This window comes from Psammomys obesus, unplaced genomic scaffold, assembly GCF_907164565.1.
Source record: "Psammomys obesus unplaced genomic scaffold, mPsaObe1.curated_primary_1811, whole genome shotgun sequence".
In the NCBI taxonomy this organism is placed as follows: domain Eukaryota; kingdom Metazoa; phylum Chordata; class Mammalia; order Rodentia; family Muridae; genus Psammomys; species Psammomys obesus.
Genome location: NW_026596120.1, coordinates 3,147,170 through 3,173,575, shown reverse-complemented (window position 1 = coordinate 3,173,575; position 26,406 = coordinate 3,147,170). Strand labels below are relative to the sequence as shown.

The window sequence follows — 26,406 nt, the reverse complement described above, 5'->3', positions numbered from 1 at the left end:
ATATTTAGGGCCACCGAGAAGGGAACCCGACCTCCTTACTTCCCGAGTCCGTTTCTAGTGATCACCGCTGCTGACTCACGACTCTCATTGCCTGGGACACAACCTAGATGATCACAGAGACACCAAACTACAACTAGAAAGATACATGTGTTGATGAAATGTGTGGCTTTCGTTTCCACTCCTGTAAAACGAGTTGGATCAACTCCCTGGTCACTAAGAGAGTAGAAAAGTGTTAATTAAATTTAAATTTTAGGTAGCAACTTTGATTCAACCATCAGGCTAAATGAAATAATTATGGCTTTTATATCCAGATATGCTTTCAGACTAGTTTATAATATATTCGCTTCTAAAGAATCTCCAATAATACGGAAAAGCACAATGTTTATTTTAAGTTATTTTATTTTTCATCATTTTCTAACACACAGAGTTAGAAAAATGAATTTTGGCACCATGAATAAGAACTTTCTTCAAGTTTAACCTTTAAATTAAAAACAGTAGCTATAGAAAAGATATTTAAACCTCATTCAGAGAAATATTAAAAATTGAAATAATTTTTGCTATGGAAATTTTTTAAAAAGTGGGATAAAGCAAAAGTAATAAGACTAAAAAAATGATAAATTATAGTGAGGGGGGAAAAAAGCATGCCCCCCCAAAAAAAACATTAACAAAGAACAACTATGGCTAAATGCTAAGGAAACAAGGCTCAAAAACTGTTTTCCTGATATAAAATTCAAGTACTTAAGAAGTTTAAAAAAAAAAAACATTGTAAAATTTACTATTAATCTCAATAAAATTGCTTTTTTTTTTCTCACTATTTTCTATGTTTAGGAAAAAAAAAACAGAAAGAAACAAACAATCCTGCTTGACATAAGGACACTTGGGAGTTTACACTTGAAGCACTTAGCAAAGCAGAAAGCCATGAGCTTCCCCTGAGAGCTTGCCCTGGAGTAACACAAGGGCCCAATTTCCAACAGAAATGAGGATCTGCCTCTCACACTAAGTGTATTTCCAATGGATACGCTCCCACTGGCTGTTTGCACTAGAGTTTCTTAAGGAAAAGCTTTGTGCAATATTTCTTTGGGTTTTCTTCCTAATTACTGAACAACAGACCTGCACAGAGGTCATCACGACTTAATAATTACGTATAAATTCAGTAATATTTCAGAAACGTGGGTTTCCAGACTTGCTGATTTTCATTTATAACTGTTTTCTACACTTCTCCACACCGATAAATAAAATCTCAGGTTTTCCTTAAATAAGAAAATATTACTAGACTTATTTATTATCATTCATGACTTTGTACCTAAACATTTCATAAACTGTTATTACTTTCAGGGACAATTAAAGCATAGAAATAAATACCGACGACCGTCACTTTTTTTTTTTCCTTTCTTTTCTTCTTCAACTTGTGTTTTAAGGCTCAGAGCAGACGTTAAGAAACATCAAACAATTTCCTATGAAAAGTTTTCAAATGCTTGGCCCAAAGTGAAGTTGTTTTGTTGATTATTTAAATATTCCTCTCATGGTCTCAAGCACAACTTCAAAGACATGTTCATGCCAATCTCAGAGATTCAGTCCACGTTAAGTAAATAACTTAGGGATCTATAAATGACACGGCGATGTATCTTGTTCCATTTTTAACAGGAAGCCCTTCGTGCAGATGTGTAAGTCTCCCAGGATGCATGAAGCTCCAGCCTTTTCGTGGGGATTCAATGGAGCAATTGTACCTTAGGAATTTGCATCCACCTCCCTAAAAAAGGTAAACACAAACAAACATATCAACAAACACATGAAGCTATCATTAGCTTACATTCTCGATCAGCAGCGACATGCAGGCTGCCATCTACACGGCCTTTCCCATAATCTCACGGTTCCCGAAAAAGTGTTTTCAATGTGTTTCATAATCACCTGAAAATCCACTCCGACATTATTTAGAGCAATGTTGATGGTAAATGTTGAGGCATCATGGTGGGGACGGAGAGAACGCTGTCTTTCGGGTGAGTACTTGACTACAAAGTTGAGCAGTGCGAACCCCTAGAAAAGCAACGCGGCAGATTTGCTTAACACTGGAAACACAGAAGAGCATGCCCAAGCAGGAATGAGGGAGCGAGCGGGCAGGAGGAACAGCATAAGCACCTTTGTGTAATAGCCTGCAAAGACCTTCAGCGTGACTGGAGCAATGAACTCTCGGATGAAGTGGAGCCAAACGTGCTCCAGATCGATTTGCTTCATGTGGATATCATCCGTCGGGACATTCTCATAACCGCCAGATATACGGCTATCCTGAAAATCACATGACTACATCAGGACAGTTTGCACTGGGTTTCTTGACATTTTGTTTCTCAACCAAGAAAAACCATAATAAAACGAGCAGCTGTTGGATGATGGTGTGCCGTTTGCTTCAGGTATGAGAACGAGATCACGTAGGTAGCTTAGCTTTGCTCACACCGTGTGGCACATGAGGTGTATCGGCCAGTCGGGAGCCGCTTTTCTACTTATTAACTCTAGATAGGAGTTTTCCTACAAAGTTGATAAAACGGGCTTCCCTAAGTCCTCACCCCACCCCTGAAAATAATCTAATGACCACCCTCAGGGTAGATTCTACTCATGTGCTCTGGGCTTCAGAGCCCCTGCAAACCTTGCTTTCATCTGGTGAGAGCCAAGTCTTTCATCGATTGCTTGCCACCATGACTTATCATTTCTAGCTGGTGAGGTTCTCCTCAAAGCTTGAAAGCATCTCTTCCTGGTCAGCTACATAGCTATGAGCCAAGCTGGACAAATACAGTGAGAGTCCAAAGCAGCCTACTAAAATCCCTCTGTAATATTAAGGAGCAGGCTGTCCCTGTGGCTTCTTACAGAGGCACACACGGAATCAATGCTGGTATTGTTTCCTGCCAAGTTTTTGAACTCCACATAAATAAAAAGCAGAATTACAGATTCCTCCTTACTATTTTACACGCACACACAAAATCACGCTGACAGTCAGTAGATGTTTGACATTTTCACTACGGAGCACTGGGAAGAGGAGCACAGGGAAGAAACACTGTCCTTGGGAAAGAACACTGATTAGTAAATACATGTATTTCCTAATCAATTCCAATCTGCGGGCACTGGTCCCTCATGGCTGAACAGTGTGATTGCCCTCATAAATGAGAAAGGGACCCAGGTAGAGACTGATTTTAAACCATCAGCAATCAGTAAAATCAGACTAAGTTTTCTTAATGGCTAACTCATTTAGTTTCTTAATGGCTAACTCACTTAGCTCACGGTCTCAGAGACTTTTAATGAAGAAGGAAATCTCTATCTACCCCTCCCTTCCCCATTTTATTCCTTTCTGTAAAATTCCAACTCACGTGATGCTTTCCCCCGGACCACTTGCCATAATGTTCCATTTCCTCTACCAACTCATCACAGGCTCTTTCAGAAAATATGGGAAACCAGAAGACGTCCGGACAAGGCTGTAATACAGTGCGCCGTTAGAAGACAGGGTAACACCAGCAATAGCTCTGAATATGCATGCATAATAAAAAGAAATCTTCACTGGAAAATAATTTTATCACATTAATTATAATGTTTCTTCCTCTTCATGCATAAAAAATGGTGTCACAGAGCACTGCTTTATGAAATTTTATTTCCTCAGAAACAAACCTGAGTGAGTTTTGAACACTGAAATATAGCATGTTTTTAATAAGTCTTTCTGAGTAAAGACTATTTAAGAAAGATAATCCATCATTTCCAAGGTGAGTTTCCACTGTACCATGGAACTCTCTCAAGAGTTCCCACTGTTTCACGGGCTTGAAGGAGCTCCAGTGAGTTGAAGACCATGAGGTCTTAATGCTGAAAGTAAGCCTCATGAATTGTACCGAACCAACAGTTTCTGCTAAAGTAATATTACTTCAGCAGGATTTTGTGAAAACTATACAAAAACAACTCTACATCTTACAACTAGTCGTACAAACCTGCTCGACTATATTTTCAGTGAAAATCTTTGAATAATCACGGTTTATGTATTTTTCCTTCCAGTCCTAAAAACAAAACAAGACAAAACAAAAATACACATTTAAACATACAACTTTTCCACAAATAAGTATATACACTGTAAAAATATGCAAATAAACAAGACAAAACAAAAATACACATTTAAACATATAACTTTTCCACAAATAAGTATATACACTGTAAAATATGCAAATAACTTATAAGCAGCTGCATATTGGACAAAATAATAATTTTCAGAAACCAGTTTCTATTTCAGCCTTTGTCTTTTTCTGTGTATGGGTACACCAAGGCTTTTATCTATAAAGTTTTATGTCTCAGGCTATTAACATTGAATGATAATATAAGAGATGGATTTGTATGCAGTTTTTAGGAAATTAAAGCGTGCCATGTTTTAACATAAAGAAGAGAATTGGGACTGTAACCCAGAGTGCTAAGGGTAGAAAAAACTCCTTTCTCGGGTACAGATCTCACTTTCTGGTTGAGTTGGGTCATCATTTTAAATTTGTTGATGTTAATTAAAGTCCCTAATGTTTTACTGGGCACTATCACTGACTTTTCATTTGAAAACACCTTTCCAGTCATTAAGTCAGTCACGATTTCACTGATGTTCTATAAATTAATGAAAAGGGGAAAATCTCTAAGTATATTCCGCCCCAGTACATCTTCACGCTGAAGTATGAAAGAATGGCAAGGCCATGGGAAGGTAAGGAGAGCCCCCTCAGCTCTGCAGGCTCGCCGTAACCTCTCAGGAGAGCTAAGTTCCCATAGGAACATATACAATGCGGGACACAAACTGAAGCTAAGCTACAACCAAGTAATTCTAACCCTCAGAACACACAAAACCTCAGAACCCAAGTTAAGCATGTAGACTCCATACTCTCCATTAACGAAAGGAAACCATTTCAAGTCCTACCTCATTAAAGATGAAGATATGCAAGTAAAACAGGAAAAAGGTACTTTTAAAGTAGCAAAATGCCTACTACTCTTATCAGGTGGCTGGGATCTTTGTAATTGTTGGCAAGGGGAAGAGATGTGAGGAAGGAGGTAACTGAAATGACTAGTCAAGAAAGCTTTCTGAAAGGATACATATGCCAACCCTATTAAAGAAGGAGGTCGCTAAACTCAAGACCAGGCGCTATTACTATCTCACTCAAATTTCTTCAATTTAAGAACACTTTTTTGTATGGGAGAAAGTTTCGCTTTGCATTCTCCTTTGGTTATTATCTTCAGTATATATTTACAAAATTGCTGTAATACCTTAATAAGTGGAAAAATAATGGGTATTTTCCCCAAACTAACTTCTTTTTTATTATTATTATTATTTACAATTTATTCACTTTGTATAGCAGTTGTAGACCCCTCCTTCATTTCTTCCTGGTCCTACCTTCCCTCCCTCTTCCTCCCTTATCCTTCTTCCTTAGTCCACAGATAGGGGAAATCCTCCCCCGATACTGTCTGACCCTAGCCTATCAGGTCCCATTAGGACTGCCTAGATCCTCTTCCTCTGTGGGCTGGCTAGGTTACCCCATCTGGGAGAAGTGATCAAGGAACAGACAACCGAGTTCATGTCAGAGACTGTCTCTTCTCCCCTTACTAGGGAACCACAAGGAGACTGAGCAGCCTATGGGCTGCATCTGAGCAGGGGCTCTAGGTCCTCTCTATGCATGGTCTTTGGTTGATGCCTCAGTCTTTGCAGGATAGGTACCAGAAGCAGCAGAAGGGAGGGAACAGGATGGGAGCCTACCAGAGATGTTCTTTAGAAGACTCTACCTCCAAGCAGGGGATTGAAGCAGATGCAGAGACTCACAGACAAACTTTGGACAAAGTGCAGGGAGCCTTATATAAGAAGGGGGATATAGAAGGACCCAGAGGAGACAGAAGCCACACAAGGAGACCAACAAAGCCAAGAAACAAAACAAAACAAAACAAAACAAAACAAAACAAAACAAAACAAAACAAAAAGCTGGGCCAGGGGTCACTGCAGAGACTGATGCAACCAAACCAACTTCTTGATATATCTTTCTGAATATGTGTGTGTCTTGCGGGAAGGGGGACAGCTGGGGAATGAACCTGATACATTTTGCATGCTAGGGGAGAGTTCTACTCTGAAGCCATATCTTAGTCACTGAGGTCTTTTTTTTTTCCCACCTGTTTAAAAATATGTTTATTGTTCATGATTTTTTTCTAAATTATGGTTAAGAAGTAGATAGTACTTTTGAATACCAGAAAGTAGAAATTTTGAGAGAAAGCAAAGAAACTGATAACTTCCTTCCTTTAAGGTAATGTGTATTTTAACTGTAAAGTTCTTGGTCAAGTTTAAAACTACTATAGATTATAAAAAACAACTGTACCCGTTTAAAAACATTAATGTTTAGATATTACTACATGAATCATATCCATTTCGAGTGTCAGGAAGATACACAACAAAAGAGTTGAACATGAACATACCATAGGGTTTTCAAATATCTGCCAGAGGTCATTGTTGAGATGAGAAGTATTGTAATTAGCAGTTGATAACAGCCGTCCAAATTCATGTCTGTTAGAAATGTACATAAACACACCCTATGTACCAAAAAAAACCAAAACAAAACAGTATTAATATCAAAGTACAGCACATTTAATTATGGGGAAATAAGCAGAATGCATTAATTTCCATTTTTATAATATTTCATTCATAAACATGCATTTTAATTTTTCATAAGCCATGTATTATTTAAAATAAATTGTTATAAATTCATTCAACGCATAAAACTAATAGCACTAACGGGCAACTGAAAAGAAGAGGAGGGCTGGGCTTTTGGGCTGTTCTGTTACTTTCTCAGTGACCCCTAGATACAGATAGGAGAAAAGATCCCTGTTTGAAAGCAGAAAAGTGTTTCAGATATCAACAGCCAATGAAGTACATCTTCGTTTTAAGTGTATCTTCTTTTTGTCCTCGGTTCCTTTCAAAGAAACACATATTTTATGAGACCTGCAGGTGTCGGAAGTTTTTCCTCGGGGCTCTGTATTCTTATATTGCATTGTTTCAACGCTTAACACAATTCTGCAGGCAGTGTAAGGGCTTAAAAGGGAAGTCTCCTGTTTATGCCCTAAACCGCATAAATGTGGCAGACACCACTGGGCCAGGGATGTCCCATGTGCCTGTTTTTGTTATAAAGATATTAGTGGCAAACAAACTCATCAGCAAGTTCCCACGCGTCAGCTCTAATGGAGATGTGTTTTACAGCTACTTCCTTCTCTCTCCACAGCACCCCAAACCCTACAACAATGAGTAAAAGTATTTGAGGTTATTTCTCTTACCTGCTAATTATAAAATGTAAATTACTTTAATGACCATTCAGCAACACTCTTCCAAAATCCCAAGACAGACATATGAACAGATAAAGATCTCATGAGCACCAACATTTTACCAATCAATGCAAAGGAGGCTCTGAAGGAAGTGGCTTTACTGCCACTCAAAACAGCATATGAAACATAATTATATAAAGAAAAATGAATAAAAATGACACCTTTGGGGGGCTGAGCATTTGGATTGTTTCCGGAGTAGGGGAGTCTTTTTCCCTTTGTAAGGTCTAAAATGAAGAGAAGCATTGGGTCAGTTGATCTGTGCACCCATTAGCCAGGCATCTTGGTAAATAAATATAGCAGCGCTGATAAAAAGCTGACCTTGTGAAATGTCCTCCCTGGACAACATGCAAAAGAAGCAAAGCTTACAGAGCCCACAAAGAACTTCAAGCCTCCCCCTACTATTTCATTTTAACTTGTTTGGTGAAACACATATCCAAGCTCATTCCTTAGCAAAACATCATTAGACACGTAATTAAGACAAAGGAAAAAAAATGAGTAACAGAGGCCATTCCGGATGCGCTGTCGAGTGAAATCAGCCAGACATGAGCACAAATACAATCAAAGGGACTGAGGGCGTTCAATGAGGATGCACACAGGTAGACAGGCAATACAAACATACTGGAAAAAGACATGCCTTGTTACACTAAGAAAAAATACTTGCCAACTTTTCTGATATTCCTAAGGCCATGACTGCTTTTCTAAATTGAGGAATCAAATAACAATATCTGAAACAGAAAAATCTTATAAATATGTTTTCTGAATAAAAACATATTTGTGAGTTTTGAAAAAATTATTTTCCATAAGCATTTAAATCTTGCTGTAAAAGTACTTTCTAAAACACTAATGTATCATCAAATTTTCACAGAGATTAAATATATGTCCATAGTTTAGGGAACCTGCTTTGTAAGAGTGCAACATCACTAATATTATAGGATACACTTTCTTAAAAGAGCAACGCTTACTGTTGCTTCTGCTTTTATTAAAGCCTTCTTAGGCTGCTTGAGTCAAGCCTAGTCAAATATTTCAAAACTATGTTACAAACAGGAGCAAATTATTCTCAAAAATTATAGAACCAAAAAAATTGGCTAGTATTTATACATAAGGGAGAAAAATGGACATCCAAATACAGTGACACGCGGACTGGAAAGCAAGCCATCTCATCAGACATCCCAGCAAGCCTCAGCTGTGCACCTTACCATTTCTCTAGCATTGCGGCAAAGAGCCATATCGGGGTCCAGTTTATCGCGGACAAAATAGTTCCTTTCACTCATCTCTGATCGGAGTGTCTTTCCTTGAATTAAGTACACATTAGCCATGTATGGGACATTCCAAATTCCTCTGAAAGTAAAAAATACATTCCAAAAACACCGTGCGTACAGAAAAAAAAAAAGTTTCATGTTTACATTTTTAAATAAATACTTTGCATATGTTCAGGATTTGGATATATAAATTACTCGGTAGGAAAAACATATGATGACGTTGGACAAATGTGAAATTTTTGGGTAAACATATATTATAACGAGGCTCGGGAGAAGTCATTATCTCTGGAGAGTCTTTAATTTAGGCTGTACCTATCTGTGTAGCTCTCAGACCACTGTTGTTAGTTAGGTCATGCTAGTCTACTGTACAGAGTATCTTCTCTCTAACAGCAAACATCTGATAGCTAAAGGACCAGAGGTGAGCTGGCACTAGCAGGCACAGCTCCCAAGAGCAGACATCAGAGCAACGACTGCACTAGAAAATTAAATAGGCCACAGAGGAAGTATTTATAATACAGAATTGTGTAAACACTACGGTTGAGGGGGCATGCATCCAAACACAGCCAAAACAAAACAGTTAAATTATATTCTCATGAAATTCATTAAGCGTTCCTTAAATCTGTGTGGAGAAAGAAGACTCAAGGAAATACAGTGGGAAGAGTAAGTGTTGGCCAGCAGTTCTCTTTCCTCATCATTCCCAACCCCATTTTGACAGGACTCCTGTTATTGAGAAGTTCCGGCCTGGAGGCCTGTGTGTGTCATGTTTGGAAAACAGAAAAGAAAAACCTTGAGCGATGAAGTGTAAAGACATCATTTTGTCTTACTTAGAAAGAAAATATATACAATTCGTCAGGTAAATTCAAACATTAACCGTGACGGGGTGCATGATGCTCCTTTCTAAGGGCACGAAGGCAGGTGCCCTCGCACATGTCATCAGCTGTTACTCTTTCCTCCAGCTCACTAACTGACCAAGGCCCAGTCCCTCTCATCCTGTTCACTTTATCCTGTGGGTAAATCAGCCAGGAAAATGACTGTGTACAAAGCAACAACAATGACTTACTACAGTCAACGCGAATGCACTATTCTGCATCTGACAACCTTCATTTCCCCCCAATCCAAGGACCATATCGATATGTAAGTCATTTTAGAGTCAATAAAGTAACTGAAATAAAGAAGAGTGTCTTAGTACTAATTTCTTACCTACCATGCTTATCCGCTAACAAAAACATTTTAATAGCTGCACCATTCAGATGTAAAGCTCCTATGTCAAGCCCAGGCTTCAGAAGGAAAGCATCTTTCCCTATCCACTATTTTCTCAAGGGAAGTACATGATATTTAATCTAAGGGCACCTCTTTTTAGATGTCAGAATATATTCCACTTTTTAACTGAACTGAGGAGTACGATAATTAAGACAAAGCACTCAGGACTCTGGTACGCTAGCCTACCATCTGACAAAAGAGAGTCACATTCTTGCCTAGTATTCCCTTAACAAAACTTGTGATATTTGACTAATTTTTTAACTTAGAAAATATCACCTATCATCTAGGAAGTAAATATTACTTGTACATTTGTTTGAATTTGAATGTTGAAATATCTAAAAGATGGCAATCAGATGTCAGCAGAGTTGAATACAATTAGCTGTTACACACAGAGATGACAAAACAAAAAGCTACCACCATCACCAAAATCACCTCATGCAGCTGGGCATGCGGGGAACTTCTTAACTTCCATATTATTATTTCTGTATTTATAAATTTTAAAGACAACTTTTTATTGCAGCTATTACATGAATTAACTAAACTGTCTCTCCCTACTTTTAAGAAAGAGCTCTACTCTTCTCTACTAAAAAATGAAGAGAGATATACATAAAGGTGATTTTTCAAGTAATATTAATAAGACCAGATCTTTACGGTAGTGTATATGGAAAGATTAAATCATATAACTCACACTCTATTTCCCTGAACGATATCCACATAATCTTCAGAGCGAGCGTAGTATCCGTCAGAACTCAGTGCTCCCCAGAAGTTGGACCACAGCTTTCCATGACGTGTCACAAGAGGAGCTATGATCTTCCTAAGGAAGAGAAACCCACACCATGACTAATTTTTAAATGATCAGTGTTGTGTATCTTATGAGACACATAACACAGTTAAGTTTATTTCACATGTTATAACAAACATTGAACATTTGCATATATGTATGTATATGTCTGTGTGTAAATATACATATATTTATTACACAAAATAAAAAAATATTAAACCAAACATCATTTATTCAATGGATACACTGAAAATTTTCAATTATGTTAGCTAAAAAGATAAACAAAAAGGAAAAATTTATTGAATGTGCCAGCAAGATGTAACCTTAGTTACGTCTAAGGGAGTCAAACTAAATTACTTCATTGTATTTAAATTAAATTCTTTGTTGTATTTATATTAAATTCAAGTTTAACTGACAAACTGAACTGAAGTGAACTCTCTCTACAGTATTAAGGTAGTCAATGAATATTTGTTGAATGAAAAACAACACACACACACACACACACACACACACACACACACACACGGGCTGAGACACGGAGGAGGCAATGTTCCTAAAACAAATCCTAATCACTTCACCATCTGTCCCCAGTACTTTATGACTTTTTTAAACTGGGTTGTAGTTGTAAGCTGGCCTCACAGTAATGACTATGTCAGCCTCTCCTTCAGAAAACAAAACAGAGATGCTTGCCTGGAACTGAAAGTCCCCTAGGAAACTAAAGTTTACATTTAATCGCTATTGCGATGGTGCTGAGGAACGGAACTCTGAGCGGGCTCCAATGCATCTCAGTCCCTAACCTGAGAGGTTATAAATGAGGAGAGACCTTGAAACTTGTCCTCCTTCCCTGCTCTGCCGCTCTCACCTTGTCCCTGCTCTCCTCATGTGAACCGAGAACGGTATGAGGCAGCAGGGCAGCTCTGCGGCAGTGACACAGAACCACCCAGCCCACAAGTCTGTATGAGTCCAAAAATAAATGTCTACTGTTTACAATTTACCCCGTTGGTGGCCTTTCGTTATAACCATAGAAAACATAGTGAGACACTGTGACAATATTCTGCCTTAATATCTATTCAGAAAGTGGTCCCTTTGAGACAAACGCAGTACAAATCTGAAATAGGCCAGGTTTTCCCTTGGGAAATCTTATTTATAATATCAGCATTTTCCAAATGACTAAAAAGTCTGATGTTGCTTGGTGTTTCATTTTATATTGCCATGGGTGCCATACAATTTAAGAAAAGCTCACTTGGTTCTTCTAAGGTGCTTATGGACTGGACATTCTCCACAAGAATACTAATCTAAAACGTCTAATACATGTGAAGATCAGCTGGCCTCTTTCTTCTGTATGTACAAATGTAAGATAAATATATAAAATACTATATACCAAGGCTAGAAACAATGCTCAATCATCAAGGATACTGGCTCACACTGGGAGTGGTGGTGCACACCTGTAATTCCAGCACTCTGGGAGACAGAGGCCGGGGATCTCTGTGAGTTCAAGGCCAGCCTGGTCTACAAAGTGAGTCCAGGACAGCCAAAGCTGTGTACAGAGAAACCTTGTCTCAAAACAAACAAACAACAACAACAACAACAAAAAAAACCCACAAGAAAACAAAAACAAACAAACCCAAAGAAATAATTTTATAAATTCAGAGAGTGATGAGTCAATGTCCATAACTGACATCAAGTATTTTAACAGTTAAAATAAGAAAGAAAGGGGCTGGAGAGATGGCCCATTGATTATGAGCACTGGCTGTTCTTCTAGGGGACCTGGGTAAAATTCCCAGCACCCACATGGCAGCTCACCACTGTGTAAAACTCCAGCCTCAGGGGATCCAACACCCCTCACACAAACATCTATGCAGGAAAAGATAGCAATTTGCATAAAACAAATATAAATATTACAAATTGTTTTTTAAAAGACAAAAGAAATCTTATAATTTATAATCTCAGGTGCTCCTGAAGCATTATACTGAGGGACTTAGAAACCAGTGCTTTCCTGCTGTGTGCCTTGGTATTTTTAAGAATGGAAAATGTGAGGCTAGAATCTGGGGGAGATGACTTCTCTTATATCTAAGACGTAAAATTTGGAACAAGAAAATAGGTGGCAGAAACAGAGGGGAAACAGAAGCTGACAGGTGCTCCAAAACGTCATATCCTATTCCAAACCTCTCACCTGCATTCAAGTCCTCGTTTTCTCACACATAATGTTACATGCACATTTCTAATGGAAACTTCAGACTCAGATAAAGAATCAAGAACCACAGAGATCATAGGAATGTAGACTTTTTTTTTAACTGAAAAATCCATGGAACTAGGAACCATTTGTTTTACAAGTCAGTAAACAGGAAGGACTAAAAAAGGCAATTGAGTTCCTTTTGAAATGAACTTTATTTTTCAGACCATTTAAACCTTTGATTAATACTAAATGGAATGCATATCTAATACCTGGTATGAAGTAATTGCTGTACTAAGACAGTAACTAATAATAAAATAACTTCCCAAACTGTCATAAGATCATCTCATCTGTGCTGGTTAGTTTTAACTCTCAACCTGACAAAAGTTAGTATCACCAAGGAGGAGTTTTAATGAAGACATCTGTACATCAGGTTGGCCAATAAGGATGTCAGAGGGTGGAGTGTCTTAACTGTTAACTGACATAGGATGACTCAGCCTGTTGTGGGTGGCACCACTCCCTAGGCAGGAGATTCTGGGCAGTAAAAAAGGGAGGAAAGCTATCTGAGAACAAGCAAGCACGGATCCATGCATTTATACTCCCTCCTCTGTGCTTGGCTGTCAATATGGCAACTTAAATTTCAACCTTGACCTCCCCACAATAACAGTCTTGAACCTGGACCTGTAAGTCAAATAAGGTTTCTTCCCTAAGGTTTTTTTTTTGTCAGGTTGTTCTTTACAGCAACAGAAATGAAACTAGAACACTACTTAAATACTCCTGAAAGCCTGTGTGTGTTGTATCACACTGCCTTTAAATCAAAGCATGAAGAAACAAAGCAAATTTTAATTACTGAATTCTAGATTTTTATGAATGAGAACTTTACTGCATCCCATTTCTGCTTATTGAAGTCAAATGATTAAAGCCTTAATAAATATTTTGAGAAACTATGAAGATTAAAAAGAGTTGACCTAGGTCGGGTTATCTATGGATGAACACATAGTTCTGTACATGCAGATTACACCTAATGACTCAGGTTGTGTGGCAAAGACTAAATTTTCAAACTGAGTGACTTCCTAGTGGCATTTGTTTACACATAGGATGGGTTAATGCAACATGAGACTTGGGATGTATTTTCTTAACATAGTGAAATCATACTAACAGTTTGTCTCTTGCACCTTCTCTTTATTGTGAGAAACAACTGTTAACGCATACAAACAGTACAAGTATGAGCTATGAGGAGCAGTGAATAGCAACAGGTTCAGCAGTAGCTGTAGTAATAGGGGTAGGATGAAGACCCTTGTATCCATAATATCTTCATTCCATTTCAATTAGAGTCAGTGAGAGCAGGGGCTCTGACACTCAGTTCAACAGTAAATGCAGCTACTGTTGGCTATGGAACCATCAGAATACCTGAATTATCTAATTTTAGAACTAAGACTCTATGAAATAACTGATGCACTTTATGAAAGCCTATATTTAAATATCTATGAATGCTAAAAAAAATTTGAAAACTTACTAGTATCAGATACATTGATAATATAATTATACTTAGCTTTAAATAGAAAAATAAATCAAATATCATTGAACAGCCACTTTTAGACTGTCAGTGCTACTGAAAGGTTTTGTTTCTAAAATTGCTAATAGAGCATTTAGTACTGGGAGCACAGAAGGTACGGAAGATAGTGACTTACCGAAACTGGAATGTGACTTACTTCAGTTTATTACACACTTATGTAGTGAGCCCACACAGATGTGGGAAATTATCACATTACTAATGAATTCATGCTAAGTCTTAGTACCTGTTTTGTTCGATCAAAATTTTTAAAGTCCTTGGGTTTGTCAACACAACATCTGCATCCACACTAAAGTAGTAGTCACACGTTTCATCCTGACGGCAGAAATCCCTGAGGTTGAGAAGGAAAATGAAATAAGTGTTAGATAAAATCTCCTGCTTGAAACCATTAGTGTAAAGCAAACCTAAGTGCGGATGCTCTGATGTATTTTTCAATCAAGACTGACTTGATGCCGAAAATCCCTGACTCATCAACATGGGCAGACATCACTCTAATTTTAGGCCAAGTGAGCTATAGATTCATGTCACTAAATATTTTAAGGCATAAAAACATTTAGGAGCCACAGGGACGGCTCGGTGTATGACAGTGCTTGCATTTAGGTCTCATGCCCTGAATCCATGTAAGAAGCTGAACACTGGGTCAACAGGCAGGCCGCAAGCCACAGGCCTGTAACCCCAGCACCGCAGGGACTCACAGAGAGCGGTGGCTGGGAGTGGCTGGTCTCCAGCCTGGTTCCGGGGACGTAAGGTATGCTGCCTCATAAGGGGGATATTGGTAGATAAGGATATCTGATGTCCTGCTCTGGCTTCTGGATACATAATAGGTGCACACACATATGCACACACACCCAAAACGTCTGGGAATTTGTGAAACTTGTAAACGCTTTCTTAAGGAAGATGTTATTTTTATTTTAAATTACTTTTTAAATGCAAATGCATAGATAAACAAAATGAAATACTATACGTACAATAATTCAGATTTTTTAGGGGTTTGGGTTTTTTTTTGTTTTGGTTTCTGTTTTTGATTAGTGTGTGTGTGTGTGTGTGTGAGAGAGAGAGAGAGAGAGAGAGAGGTGATGGAGATTAATCCCGCCCTTACACATGATACGACCACTCACTACAAACCTCGACCAGCAGAACTTCATTTGAAAGCGATTATGGAGATGACGTTAAAAGCTCCTCAAGTATTGGTATTCTACACTTGACTGCACAGAATGTTTTTTTTTTTAAGACAGCAGTGTCCTGCCTGCTCGCTCTTTTCCTAGGAGAGCCTGCAGTTATCAGCAGGGATGCCAAGGACTGAGCCATGCCGATACCAAGCTGACCTGTGAAATTCTCCACGTGTTACAGCTTCTGCAGGTTGGATTCTCTGGCCTGCTGGCCCCGCTGGCCCCTTTCTGCTCTTAAGTCCATTTTTTTTTTCCAAAGTAGCTGCCATGCAGGACAGCTGATGGAAAGACTTACAGCAGTCATGCAAACCATCAGAGAGAGCAAGTACTGAATGGGGACTCGAGAAACTGTCCAATGATTGAGCTGCAGGCATTCCTGACTATTCTAAAAGCCCTTCCCAAGCAGAACCCGGAGCTGCGGGCTGGACTTACACAGTACAAGGCATGAGAGTCAACAACAGTCAAGAATGTCTCCACCATACGTTTGCCTTTGTGCAAGCAGCTCTCAAAATGTCTGCATTATCAGCTTGGCATTCGCCGAAGACACGGGTGCTCTATGAGCAGAGTTTGACACAGACTCTATTGGAAGTTTTAAAGGAACGACCCCAAACAGCTCTTCCACGTATACACAATTAGCAATGTAATGTAGAAATATTTCCCACAGGAGCTTTACCACACGGTGGCCTTTTGAAGGTGAATTTAAATGGAAGCCATTGCTACTGCAGTCATAATATTCACTGTCGTTTTGTGTCGATCTTTATCTCCAGCTCACTTCGTAACCAGATTAAATGTTTTGACTCGGTTTAAAGAAAAAGATAAGAAACTTGTACAGCCACGCCCGTGTAACTACACCCCTGAAGAACTGACACCCGTGGCTGTATCTGTGACGCCAATGCAAACAGGTGCCTTGCAACCTTAATGGAATAATTTGGGGGAAATTTTTTTCTCAGTGTTCATCTACTAGAATAACAAGCCAGTACAAACTATTCAGACATACATTCCCATGTTTCTTGCTTCCGCTTGACTTAGATTTTCCTCCGGTCCTACAATTTTTATTACACTGATCTCATGTTTAGCTTTATCAACAAACACCTTGACGTCCTTTTCATGATAAACTTCCTGTAACATATTTTAAACAGAAAAACATTAGAAAAGAGACAGTCTGAATTAGTCATAAAGACAGTGTGTCACTTCGAAAGTGTGAATTATATGATGCACAGTTGCTCAATTACAGAATATGCATTTAACTATCATTTGAAAAATCACACAAAAAAACCATTAAATCCATTTATATCAATATCCAAAAAGAGAAGCTGCTTCAAAAATATTTCAGTATTTGCTTATTGGTTAAGTCTTGCAATAATACTTAAATTCTAGTCATTAAAAATGAGGATTCGAACTGAAGGGGGAAAAATCTTGTTGCCTAAGAATCTTAGACATTTCTATAAAAAAACCCAGAAAAGTGAGTCTATTAAATATGATATTAATCTGTTATTAATATAACCAGTTGTGCAAAATAAGATGTAACAATAATCTGAATCCAAAGACTGCCATTAAGACAACCTATGAAAACATTTTAGTGAAAAAAGAAGGCTGTTTGACAAATTCACATTGACTGACATGTAGCAGCGGGCAGTGTAAAACCACCGGTTTGCATGATTCGGTCATACTGAAGTTCAGGTGGACTCTCTCTCCAGCACCAGATCGTGAGGAGCTTTTCATGCAGCACATCTCACTCCACCTTCTCAAACGTGCTGTCACAGCAAAGCGAGCTCAGTTGTCACATAAGGCTGCACGACACAGCCTTAACCTAATGATAGAACTGGAACTTGAGGCCATTTTTAAAAGCATGTAAAACCCAAACAAAAAGCACAATACCATGGAAGTAAAAAAGTCTGTGTTAAGTATCTCTATTACTATTAACTTTAGACAGTAAATGTCTGATATTTACTCTTTGAACTTATTAAAGGTGGGCTTCTGTAATTTTAAAACAGTATCCAGAAAAATAAATGATTATGAAACATCCAAAAAGACAACAGTTAAACAAAAACCTATTACCAGAAAAGTAGAAAATAGCATGCTTCGTGGCTGTCAACTTTTTCTACAAGGAGTAAGAACTAACTTTCAGCAAAAGAAAACAAATAGTAACAGAAATGACTATGCTTAAGTTATATGTTTGGGAGGCTATGAATGTCTTATTAAAAAAAACAAAAACAAAAAAAAACAGTATTGAATTCCTCTGAAGAGCATGCCACTTCGAGACGGATGGAAGCTGTGTTCTCTCTAGAGATTCAGTTCTGATGTTATGGTGTTATTGCTAGAAAATCATTGATGGCCATTTTATAACAGAAAGCCCCGAAGTCACCCATATGCGAAGGAACAGAGGCTCTTCCGCACGCACATCCTTCACCGACAAGCTGTCTGAAAATGGCTAATAGTCAGCCATTCTGATCTACAGAAATGGTCAGTTCTATGCGGCTCAGCCTCATATTAGATTCACTTTCCAGTCTTAACACAGAACGGAAGTAACCCCTTCCACTCCACCTCAAGAGAATTCTCACCTGCAACACCCATAACTGAAATACTTACTCTGTTATGAATGAACAGCTGAAGCGCTTCTTTGGGATAATCCAGTGTTAACAGTAAGTCCAGGAATCGAGGTAGAAAGGGGGTTGGTTGCTCAATAAAGACACCTATTGTTACCTTTGGATGGATCTATGTTTACAGCAAATACAAAAACAAATTATGATCATTATGACCTTAAATTCTACTCAAATCTTACGCAGTACCACAGTGGGGGGTGGGGGGGGAAGGGCAAGCAAAAACAACGACAAAACACCAGCATTATCACTATACTTGCAACAACCTCTGACCCTGATCCTCTAGCATTGCAAATCAATTTCTCGGAAGACAATCAGAGTGATTTTCTTTTCCCTGTAACTTGCATTTATAACTTAATGTAAGTCTTATCCTGTTCATTGTATGAATGTAGAATAAAGCCTGCCTGGGTGATCCATTTCCCTCAAGGTTGTTCTCAAAGACATATTTTCAGAGCTAAATGCTGTTTCTAAAAAAGAAACACCAGGATTCTAGGCCAGGGGTATTCCTTATACGTAGAGTGCCTACCTTTCCCTGGACGTGGAAAAAGAGAGAGATGGGGAGAAAGGGAAAAAGAGAAGGAAGAAGACATGCCTTTAATCCCAGCGCTCAGGGAAACATAGGCAGGTGGACCTCTGTGAGTTCAAGACCAGCCTGGTCTACAAAGTAAGTCCAGGACAGCCAAAGCTACCCAGAGAAATCATGTTTTGAAACACCCCCCCTCCCAAAAAAAGAGAGGAAGACAGTAAGAGGGTAAGAAGAGGAACAATCTCATCTTATTAATAGCTTTTTGTTTCTATATTTTATATAAAAACTACTTTCTTTCATTAATATTTTATTTTTTTAAAGTAAAAAATTTCATACATGTTCTTTTTTTATACAACTTGACTTATTTTATTCTCTATAAAGGCATTCTAATGTATGTGTGTGTGTATATATATATATATACATGTAATATGTATACATATATATTATGTTGATAATATAGTATATACATACATGTACAACATGATTATTATATAGAATGATTGATATAACATATACCTATATACTACATATATAATACATACATGTATATATGACGAAATATATACATGTAATATATATATTACAGATGGATTTCAACTGTCTGGGGATTCAATATTCCCTAAAGATCAAAAAAATGAAATGTACAAGTCCTACATGTTCTTAAATCTACTTAAAGAATGTTTAGGTGTAGTTTCCCTCTTTTGTTCTTTAAATGAAAATATCTAGATTATATACTGACCATGGCAGTCTTTGTGATGGGTGGATTTGGTAAGGGCCCCTGGCTTGAAAAGATTACAAGTAAGGAGATAAAGCGGACAAGGAAGTGAACTAGTATGTATGCAACCCAAACCGGAAGGCTTCATGGAGCCCAGACATGTGGAGCAAGCTCACTGACACTGCACTAGACTCTCTCAGACCCAGAAATTCAGGTGTGTCTTGATCCCACGTGGTAAGTGCTGAAATCGGCTATTTCTTCCCTTCTCTCCACACACATATCCCTCCATTACCTGAATAAGTGAACATAGGTTCGCAAGAAAATGAGCGAGCCTGTGCACTGTGCTTTATCGGTTCCCTCAGCCGAACAGTGGCCACCGGATGTGTGAAAAATTGCAAGAAACGGGAAACAGCGCTTTTACACTCTAGGAGCTTTCAGTTTAATGGAGGAAGGGAGTCAAGGGTAGACCACAATCTTCTCTTTGTGTATCATTCAATGTCCTCATGCCTTAGAAGCTACTGGCCATCCCTCATTTACACAGAGGCAAGACAAAGCTCAGGATAATTTAGAGGCATTACATACTTCTATTTCAGTTTTTTTTTTTTAAAAAAAAAAAAACAACAGTGGGGACAACAGTTAAACATTTATTAAACACTAAATGTATCTAAAATGTGGACACGTGTAGCCAGTCAAATGTCTTAGGTAGTAAAGGTGACTGCCACAAAGCCTGTCAATGTGACTCACATTGGAAAAGGAGAGAACACACTCTTGCAAGGTGCCCTCTGACCTCCACACGCACAGAGAGAATGTGAACACTAGCATGCACACAAACACATGCACAGCATAACATAAATAAATAAAAATGTAACCGAAATTTAATTTTACCCAATAAGAAACTGTTATGACGCACACCTAAACGTACACTGGATCTGAGGTCTTAACTCCAACAAATTTGTACTTTCTATGTCTCCATTTTATGACCACCACCTTTTGAAACTAACTGAGTAAGCTGCTCTCCTTCTCCAGCACATTTTAAGAAGTTGCAAATCAAACAGTTAAGAATGAAATTATTTATAAGCAAAAAAATATTATTTATATGTTCAATAAAAAAAAAAAACCTCAACACTAACATTTTTATCCTTGAACCAGAAAGTTTATATTAGAAGGGAAAATCCAAACAGAAGGAATTAATTCTCCTTCCAGAGGACAACAACACCATTTTCTGCAAAAAAGATCAAGACAAATGTTTCAACATCTCTGCTGTGCAGACTCATTCAGGAGTGCTCTGGCTCGCTCTCCAGATAGGAAACATTTAGTTTGTTGCTTCAAAGTCTGGCCAAAAAAACCTCACTTTCAAGTGACATAGAGCTCCATTCAGAAGTTACTTAATGCAGACAATTTACTTTTTATCCTCCCTGTGGGCAGCAGGGAAAAGACAACATTCGTCTCGGGAGTTCCAGTGTGCTGCTCGGGGGACCTTGCCGCTCCACAGATGCTGCGGTCACGCATGTCTCCAGGGACTTTATTTTTACCTGTGCTGCTTTACCCTCCCTGACATGCTGTCGGTACACAAGTCCCTTGTGGCCAGCAAGTGCAACTTTCAGCTGTTGGTGGTTTCAAAACAATTCAAAAGGGCACGCCTATAGATTTTCTCGGTCCCTGTACCTTTACATTATAAATCCATTATGTAATAGTCAATGGACACCATAAAACAATTTGCCTTTTTCCTGAGTCACTACATTTTGTTACAATGTAGATTTTCTGTTTTCTCTCTCTCTTACTTTCTTTTTTCTCTCCTTCTTTCTTTCTTTCTTTATTACAATTTATTCACTTTGTATTTTGGTGTACCACCCTCCCTCCCACTTCTCCCTTTATTCCCCTCCCCTAGTCTACTGATAGGGGAGGTCCTCCTCCCCTTCTGTCTGAACCTAGCCTATCAGGTCTCATTAGGACTGGCTGCATCATCTTCCTCAGTAGCCTGGCAAGGCTGCAACTCCAGGGAAACGTGATCAGAGATCCAGCCACTGAGGTCATGTCAGAGACAGTCCCTGTTCCCCTTACTAGGAAAACCTACTTGGAAACTGAGCAGCCTATGGGCTTCATCAAAAGCTTCTGTAAAGCAAAGGACACCGTCAACAGAACAAAACGACAGCCGACAGACCAGGAAAAGATCTTCACCAACCTGACATCTGACAGAAGACTAATATGCAGAACAATGTAGATTTTCAATACAAGTTTATGCAAATAAATTCTACTCACTTCTACTGTAGACAAGTCAATTGTGTCAAAGTCACAAAGAGCACAGCCATTTTCCTGTGTCCATGAATTTGGAACATAGTTTCCGAAGTAATTCAGAAGAATCTATGATGCAGGAAAACGCAAGAAAAACAAATGAACAGTAGTCATTACCCACAAAGGTTCTCACTATGCAATCATAAAGCTTCACGGGATTCTGTCTGTTCGGGGTGCATTTCCCTAATCATAGTAACACCTATCACTAACATACATACATTAAGCAAAGCTTTCTTCAGATGATGAAAGTGCTGCACAGCATGCCTCGAAACGTCCAAGTTATTATAAAAAAAAATGTAGGTTATACTTTGTAATACAATTTAACATAAGAAATAGTACTAGAAAGGGCCATGGTAAAAACATGCCAAACTGTTAAAGGCGCAAAGGAGACATTTCTGACAACACCATGAACCATGTGCAGTAACTTAGTAATGAGATTAAACATGTTTAAATGTTCAGCACAGACACCTGCAGGAAATGGGGTAACGTGACCTCTTGCCAACACATCACTCAAAACAAATACTGAGGAAACTTCACCACCAAACGACATTAAGTTATTTCCAGAGACATTTCTGTCAGCCAGGCTTTGGGGTACAGGAAGTGATGCCAAGATGCCATACACCAAACCTCGGCAAACCTAAGGCGTGGACGAGCCCCACAAGGGCATTTGCTTTGGATGCTATGGTAACTCAGAAGTCAGCAACCATCTGGTGATGACACTCATTATTACATATCCAGAGTCAGTGTGGCTGGGAATGGTGGTGCACACCTTTGATCCCAGCACGCCAGGCCAGAAACAGGTGGACCTCTTTGGAATCAAAGCCAGTCTGGTTTACAAGGTGAGTTCCAGGCTAGCAGAATGATAACAGTGACATCCTCTGAAAAGGGCAATGGTGGCATTTAAAAAGCATAACAAAAACAGACACAAAAAGTACTTCTGATTGTGAAATAACAAAAGTTGAATACTAAAATACCACAAGCTTACATAAAAAAGGTCACCTTAATACACATAACTTTTAAAGGACATGAAAAATGAAAAGCATGAAATACAGAATTGGACACATTAAAAATCCTCACAACATATAAGGACTGACAACTTTCCCACTTAGAAATTACATAAAAAGTTTAATATTTATGCCATGAAATCATCTACTAGATTCCCTGCATGAATATGAAAATGGTCAATAGTTCCAAGGGGGGTAAAGCACAAAAGGGCATAACTTCATTTTTAGAATTAGAAGTTGATTTTGTAACTTTCCACCTTCTGCCCTTTTGTTTCCTGAGTAAACGAAACAGTCATGTTGATGGGAAATGGCCTTGTATTTATCATCCCATGGCAGAGACTATCCACCTTCCCTCCCAATTCCCACACAGCAGGGCATCTGTTTTCCTCATAATAATTGCAGGCCTTTCTGCTGGCCACTGTGGAAGGTGTGGAAAGCTGCCTACAGGGTGAGGCTGCCTTGGGCTCATGGACACTGGGTACTAAACTTTCCTGAGTCCTCTTCAAAGCACTTCCTACTATGATGTCATCTGCATTTGCAGAGGACCTCCGCCACCCCTCTCTAGCTATTATTTAAGGTCACAGTTGCTAGGCACGATGATTCTGAGGCAATGAATTACGGTCATTTTATTATAAATCAAATTAGTTGAAGCAATTACTTCTTTTCATGTGCAAAAGAAGTGACTAGTCTAAGGTCTCTGACAAATGAGGGGAATAAGCTTTGCTGTCCTGTCCACTGGCCTTTACTGTTCCTTAAACAATAAACCCTAAAGTGAAGTATCTACCTATAGAATAAAAGGTCATAATCTTGCTAAGAAAAAAAATCTGTTTATTTTAAATCATATCCTACACTGCATAAAAGACAATGCAAATAAGTTGTTCACATTAAAGTTTTTCACATGATTTTATTAAAGAAATGATGATCCTCCCATAGTCCAACTCTGAGAAACAGTGAACTACAGGACACTGGTACTCACTTTGGTGGGCCCGTTTCCATTAACCGCCACTGGCAGCGTTTCATAAAATGTATTCTTCACTCTGCTTTTACCATTTTCAAATTTTAAAACGACTTCATCTACGTTAAGAAGAGAAAAATTTTTGTCAACTTCAAACATACATAGGTCTCCGGATTTCTGAGACAAACTGTCACACTTTTCAAAGCACAGAAACCATCTTCTTCAGACCCACAGTTAGAAAAGTCGAAGGGCCGTGCCGACAGACACAAGCTAACCCCAACCAGATGACCAGATGCTTCAGCGCTAAGCTGGGCTGTCAAGCCTCGTGGTGGACTTGCGGGCCGCTGCCTGGTCCCGGGCAACACGGCACCAGTGGTACTATCCCAACTTTCCTCCAGCAGCCGACTCGGATTGGCCTGAAGGGTCATCCCAGAGACTGCAAGCCGTGTGCGTGTGCATGTGTGTGGGTGTGCGGTGAAGGTCCATTACCTGGCACGAGCAAGACTTGCACGCTCACCGGCAACGACCTGTGACAGGTCGTTCAATTTGAAACTGACCTTCTGTGATGTCCACACAGACAGGGAGGACCGTGAGAGAGACACGGTGTTTGGCGTTCAGGCCTCTGCCCTCTCAGCTCTAACTACTACACACCTTCTGTCCCAAACCTGCTTACGGTGCGGGCAGCGCCGCGCCCTGTACTGAACTCTAGCACAGTCTTAACGTTCAAGCTAATAAGGCGCCCACAGATAAAAATATGTTGACTTTTGGTACACAAGTTAACGCGCTGGTATCTCACTGCGTTATGCATGTGTATATGTGTATCTAGAGAATTAATGCAAGCAAGGATACTCACACGTATGTACGTGGGCATTGTCTGTGAAGATGTGCTTACTCGTGCAGGTGTACACAGTTCTGTACATGCACTCACACACACGCAAGGGTGTGCACAAGCAAGTGTGCGGGTATTACTCACAAGCGTGCTGGGGTATCCACATGTTCTGTGAGCAAGGGCTGACAAATGCACACTGGCGCACATGGATGCGGGGTGTGCAATTATGCGCAGGTGCACGCACGTCGCCTGTACATAGAGTCACTAGCGTGCACGCACACGCACCCCGTCTATGCACTCACAAGTATCCAAATATGCTTGTCGGTGTACCCACAGATGTGCACAGGTGCCCGTATCCTCGGTGAGGGTGTACTCACATCTACACTGGTGTGCGCGTGTGCTTTTTGCGAGTACACTCACACACGCAGGAGTGTGCAGAGTTTTTGCATACACTCATAAATGAACAGTCTGTGAGAGTGTGTTCACAGTGTGCAATACTCCTAAGTGTGCGGATGTGTGCACACACTCTGCAGGAGTATACACACACGTGCCGGTGTGTGCACAGCTGCTCTGTGGGCAGGAGTGCAGACGACTCTCCCTCTTCCCCAGTCCCTCCACAGATGCTAGCAACTGACTCTTCATTAAGTCCCAAGGACCGCTAAGCCTTCCAGGGAACCCAGGACCCAAAGAGCAACGTGGCGCAGTCGTGAGTAACTCCCAACTACCCATCCAACCGAAGTGGCCCAAGGCCAGCACTTAGCTCTTCGGGTGAAGCGCTTCCCTCCATGGACACCCGTCAGATTAACTTCAGGGTTAGAACGTTTTGGACATTTTAAAAGTCGCGACCTTAGCCAGAGTCTCAAGCAGTCTAGCCCAGGAGCGAATATGCTGAACACAGACAAGCACATCTATGAGAAGAGGGCGTGAGCATCTGTACCTGTGGCTCCGTTCAAGGCCTGGAAAATTTTGCATTTGTGGTCCAGCGTGATGTTCAAAGCTTCCTGAAAGCAGGAAATGGCACCGAAATTTACAACAGAAGCAGCCAACAGCACAGTCACCCCGATGTAATGTGTCTTTGCGGGGATTTACAGCTTAAAACACAGTGTACATGTACACTATTCTGCAAGTGCACACTGCCCGGTGGGGGAACACTGCCCTGTCGGTGTGTACTCGCAGCGTAGGTGCAAGCACTGTGGGACAGTCTCAGGGACCCTGCCTCCCAGCTGACAGCGTGCAGAACTCACAATTCAAGACGCATTGCAATTATATCCATAGTGCTCACAAAACGCACAGAACACCACTTCAGATTATTTAAGTCAATTTTTTTTTTTTTTTCCAAATTACATCTGCTTTTTCTGTGAATTAAACCTTAAATCAATTTTACGGACTTTCCCTGTAAAGGAAGTCTGTGGCAGACTCGGTTGTCACGGTACCTGCATTTCCCGGCACGGCCTGCATATCTGAAAAAGCGTAAATCTCACTTATGTGTTATGTGCAGTCTCGTGGCATGTTGTCACAGAAATGGAAACACACTTCCTGACCTTTCCAGAAAGGCTCGCCATGGAGAGCTCATGAATGTAAACGGCTTTGCTTTCCTTTATTTTTTAACCACCCTGCACTTTATCTGTCTAGATTACGACTGTGATGACTGGAGACCCAGGAGTCACTTGGCTACAGAGGACACAGCGGAAATCTGCTCTCCAGGTTACATATAGAGCTGCGTAGTAAAGCACACTTAGATCCCATGGCATGTGTGTGTGTGCGCTCTCTCTCCTCCTCCCCCTCTCTCTGTGTGTGTCTGTTTCTCCCTTTTAGTATGCCAGGCGGGAACAATAAATACATAGACAATGCACTTCTCTTATTTAGCCCACTCCTACTTTCTGTTTGTGACAACTACAGCATTTTTATTAGGAAACAGGCCCT

At 39.7% G+C, this 26,406-nt stretch overlaps 1 protein-coding gene across 3 annotated transcripts in view; it reads right to left on the bottom strand.

Annotated features, from left to right (window-relative positions):
• Positions 1-381: 381 nt before the first annotated feature.
• Plod2 (procollagen-lysine,2-oxoglutarate 5-dioxygenase 2) overlaps positions 382-26,406 on the bottom strand; it is a 71,799-nt gene continuing 45,774 nt past the window's right edge. The window contains exons 6-20 of one of the 3 annotated variants that reach the window (XM_055629679.1): positions 25,421-25,484; positions 23,676-23,773; positions 21,663-21,764; positions 18,152-18,277; positions 16,560-16,681; positions 14,620-14,724; positions 10,555-10,680; positions 8,544-8,685; positions 7,509-7,571; positions 6,448-6,561; positions 3,960-4,025; positions 3,354-3,458; positions 2,137-2,283; positions 1,909-2,034; positions 382-1,750 (exon numbers count right to left, since the gene is read on the bottom strand). In XM_055629679.1, the coding sequence (XP_055485654.1) occupies positions 1,595-1,750; positions 1,909-2,034; positions 2,137-2,283; positions 3,354-3,458; positions 3,960-4,025; positions 6,448-6,561; positions 7,509-7,571; positions 8,544-8,685; positions 10,555-10,680; positions 14,620-14,724; positions 16,560-16,681; positions 18,152-18,277; positions 21,663-21,764; positions 23,676-23,773; positions 25,421-25,484 (1,662 nt within the window). In that variant the 3' untranslated portion in view covers positions 382-1,594. The remainder of the gene's footprint in view (positions 1,751-1,908; positions 2,035-2,136; positions 2,284-3,353; positions 3,459-3,959; positions 4,026-6,447; positions 6,562-7,508; positions 7,572-8,543; positions 8,686-10,554; positions 10,681-14,619; positions 14,725-16,559; positions 16,682-18,151; positions 18,278-21,662; positions 21,765-23,675; positions 23,774-25,420; positions 25,485-26,406) is intronic. The other 2 variants (XM_055629681.1, XM_055629680.1) reach the window with 2 other exon arrangements.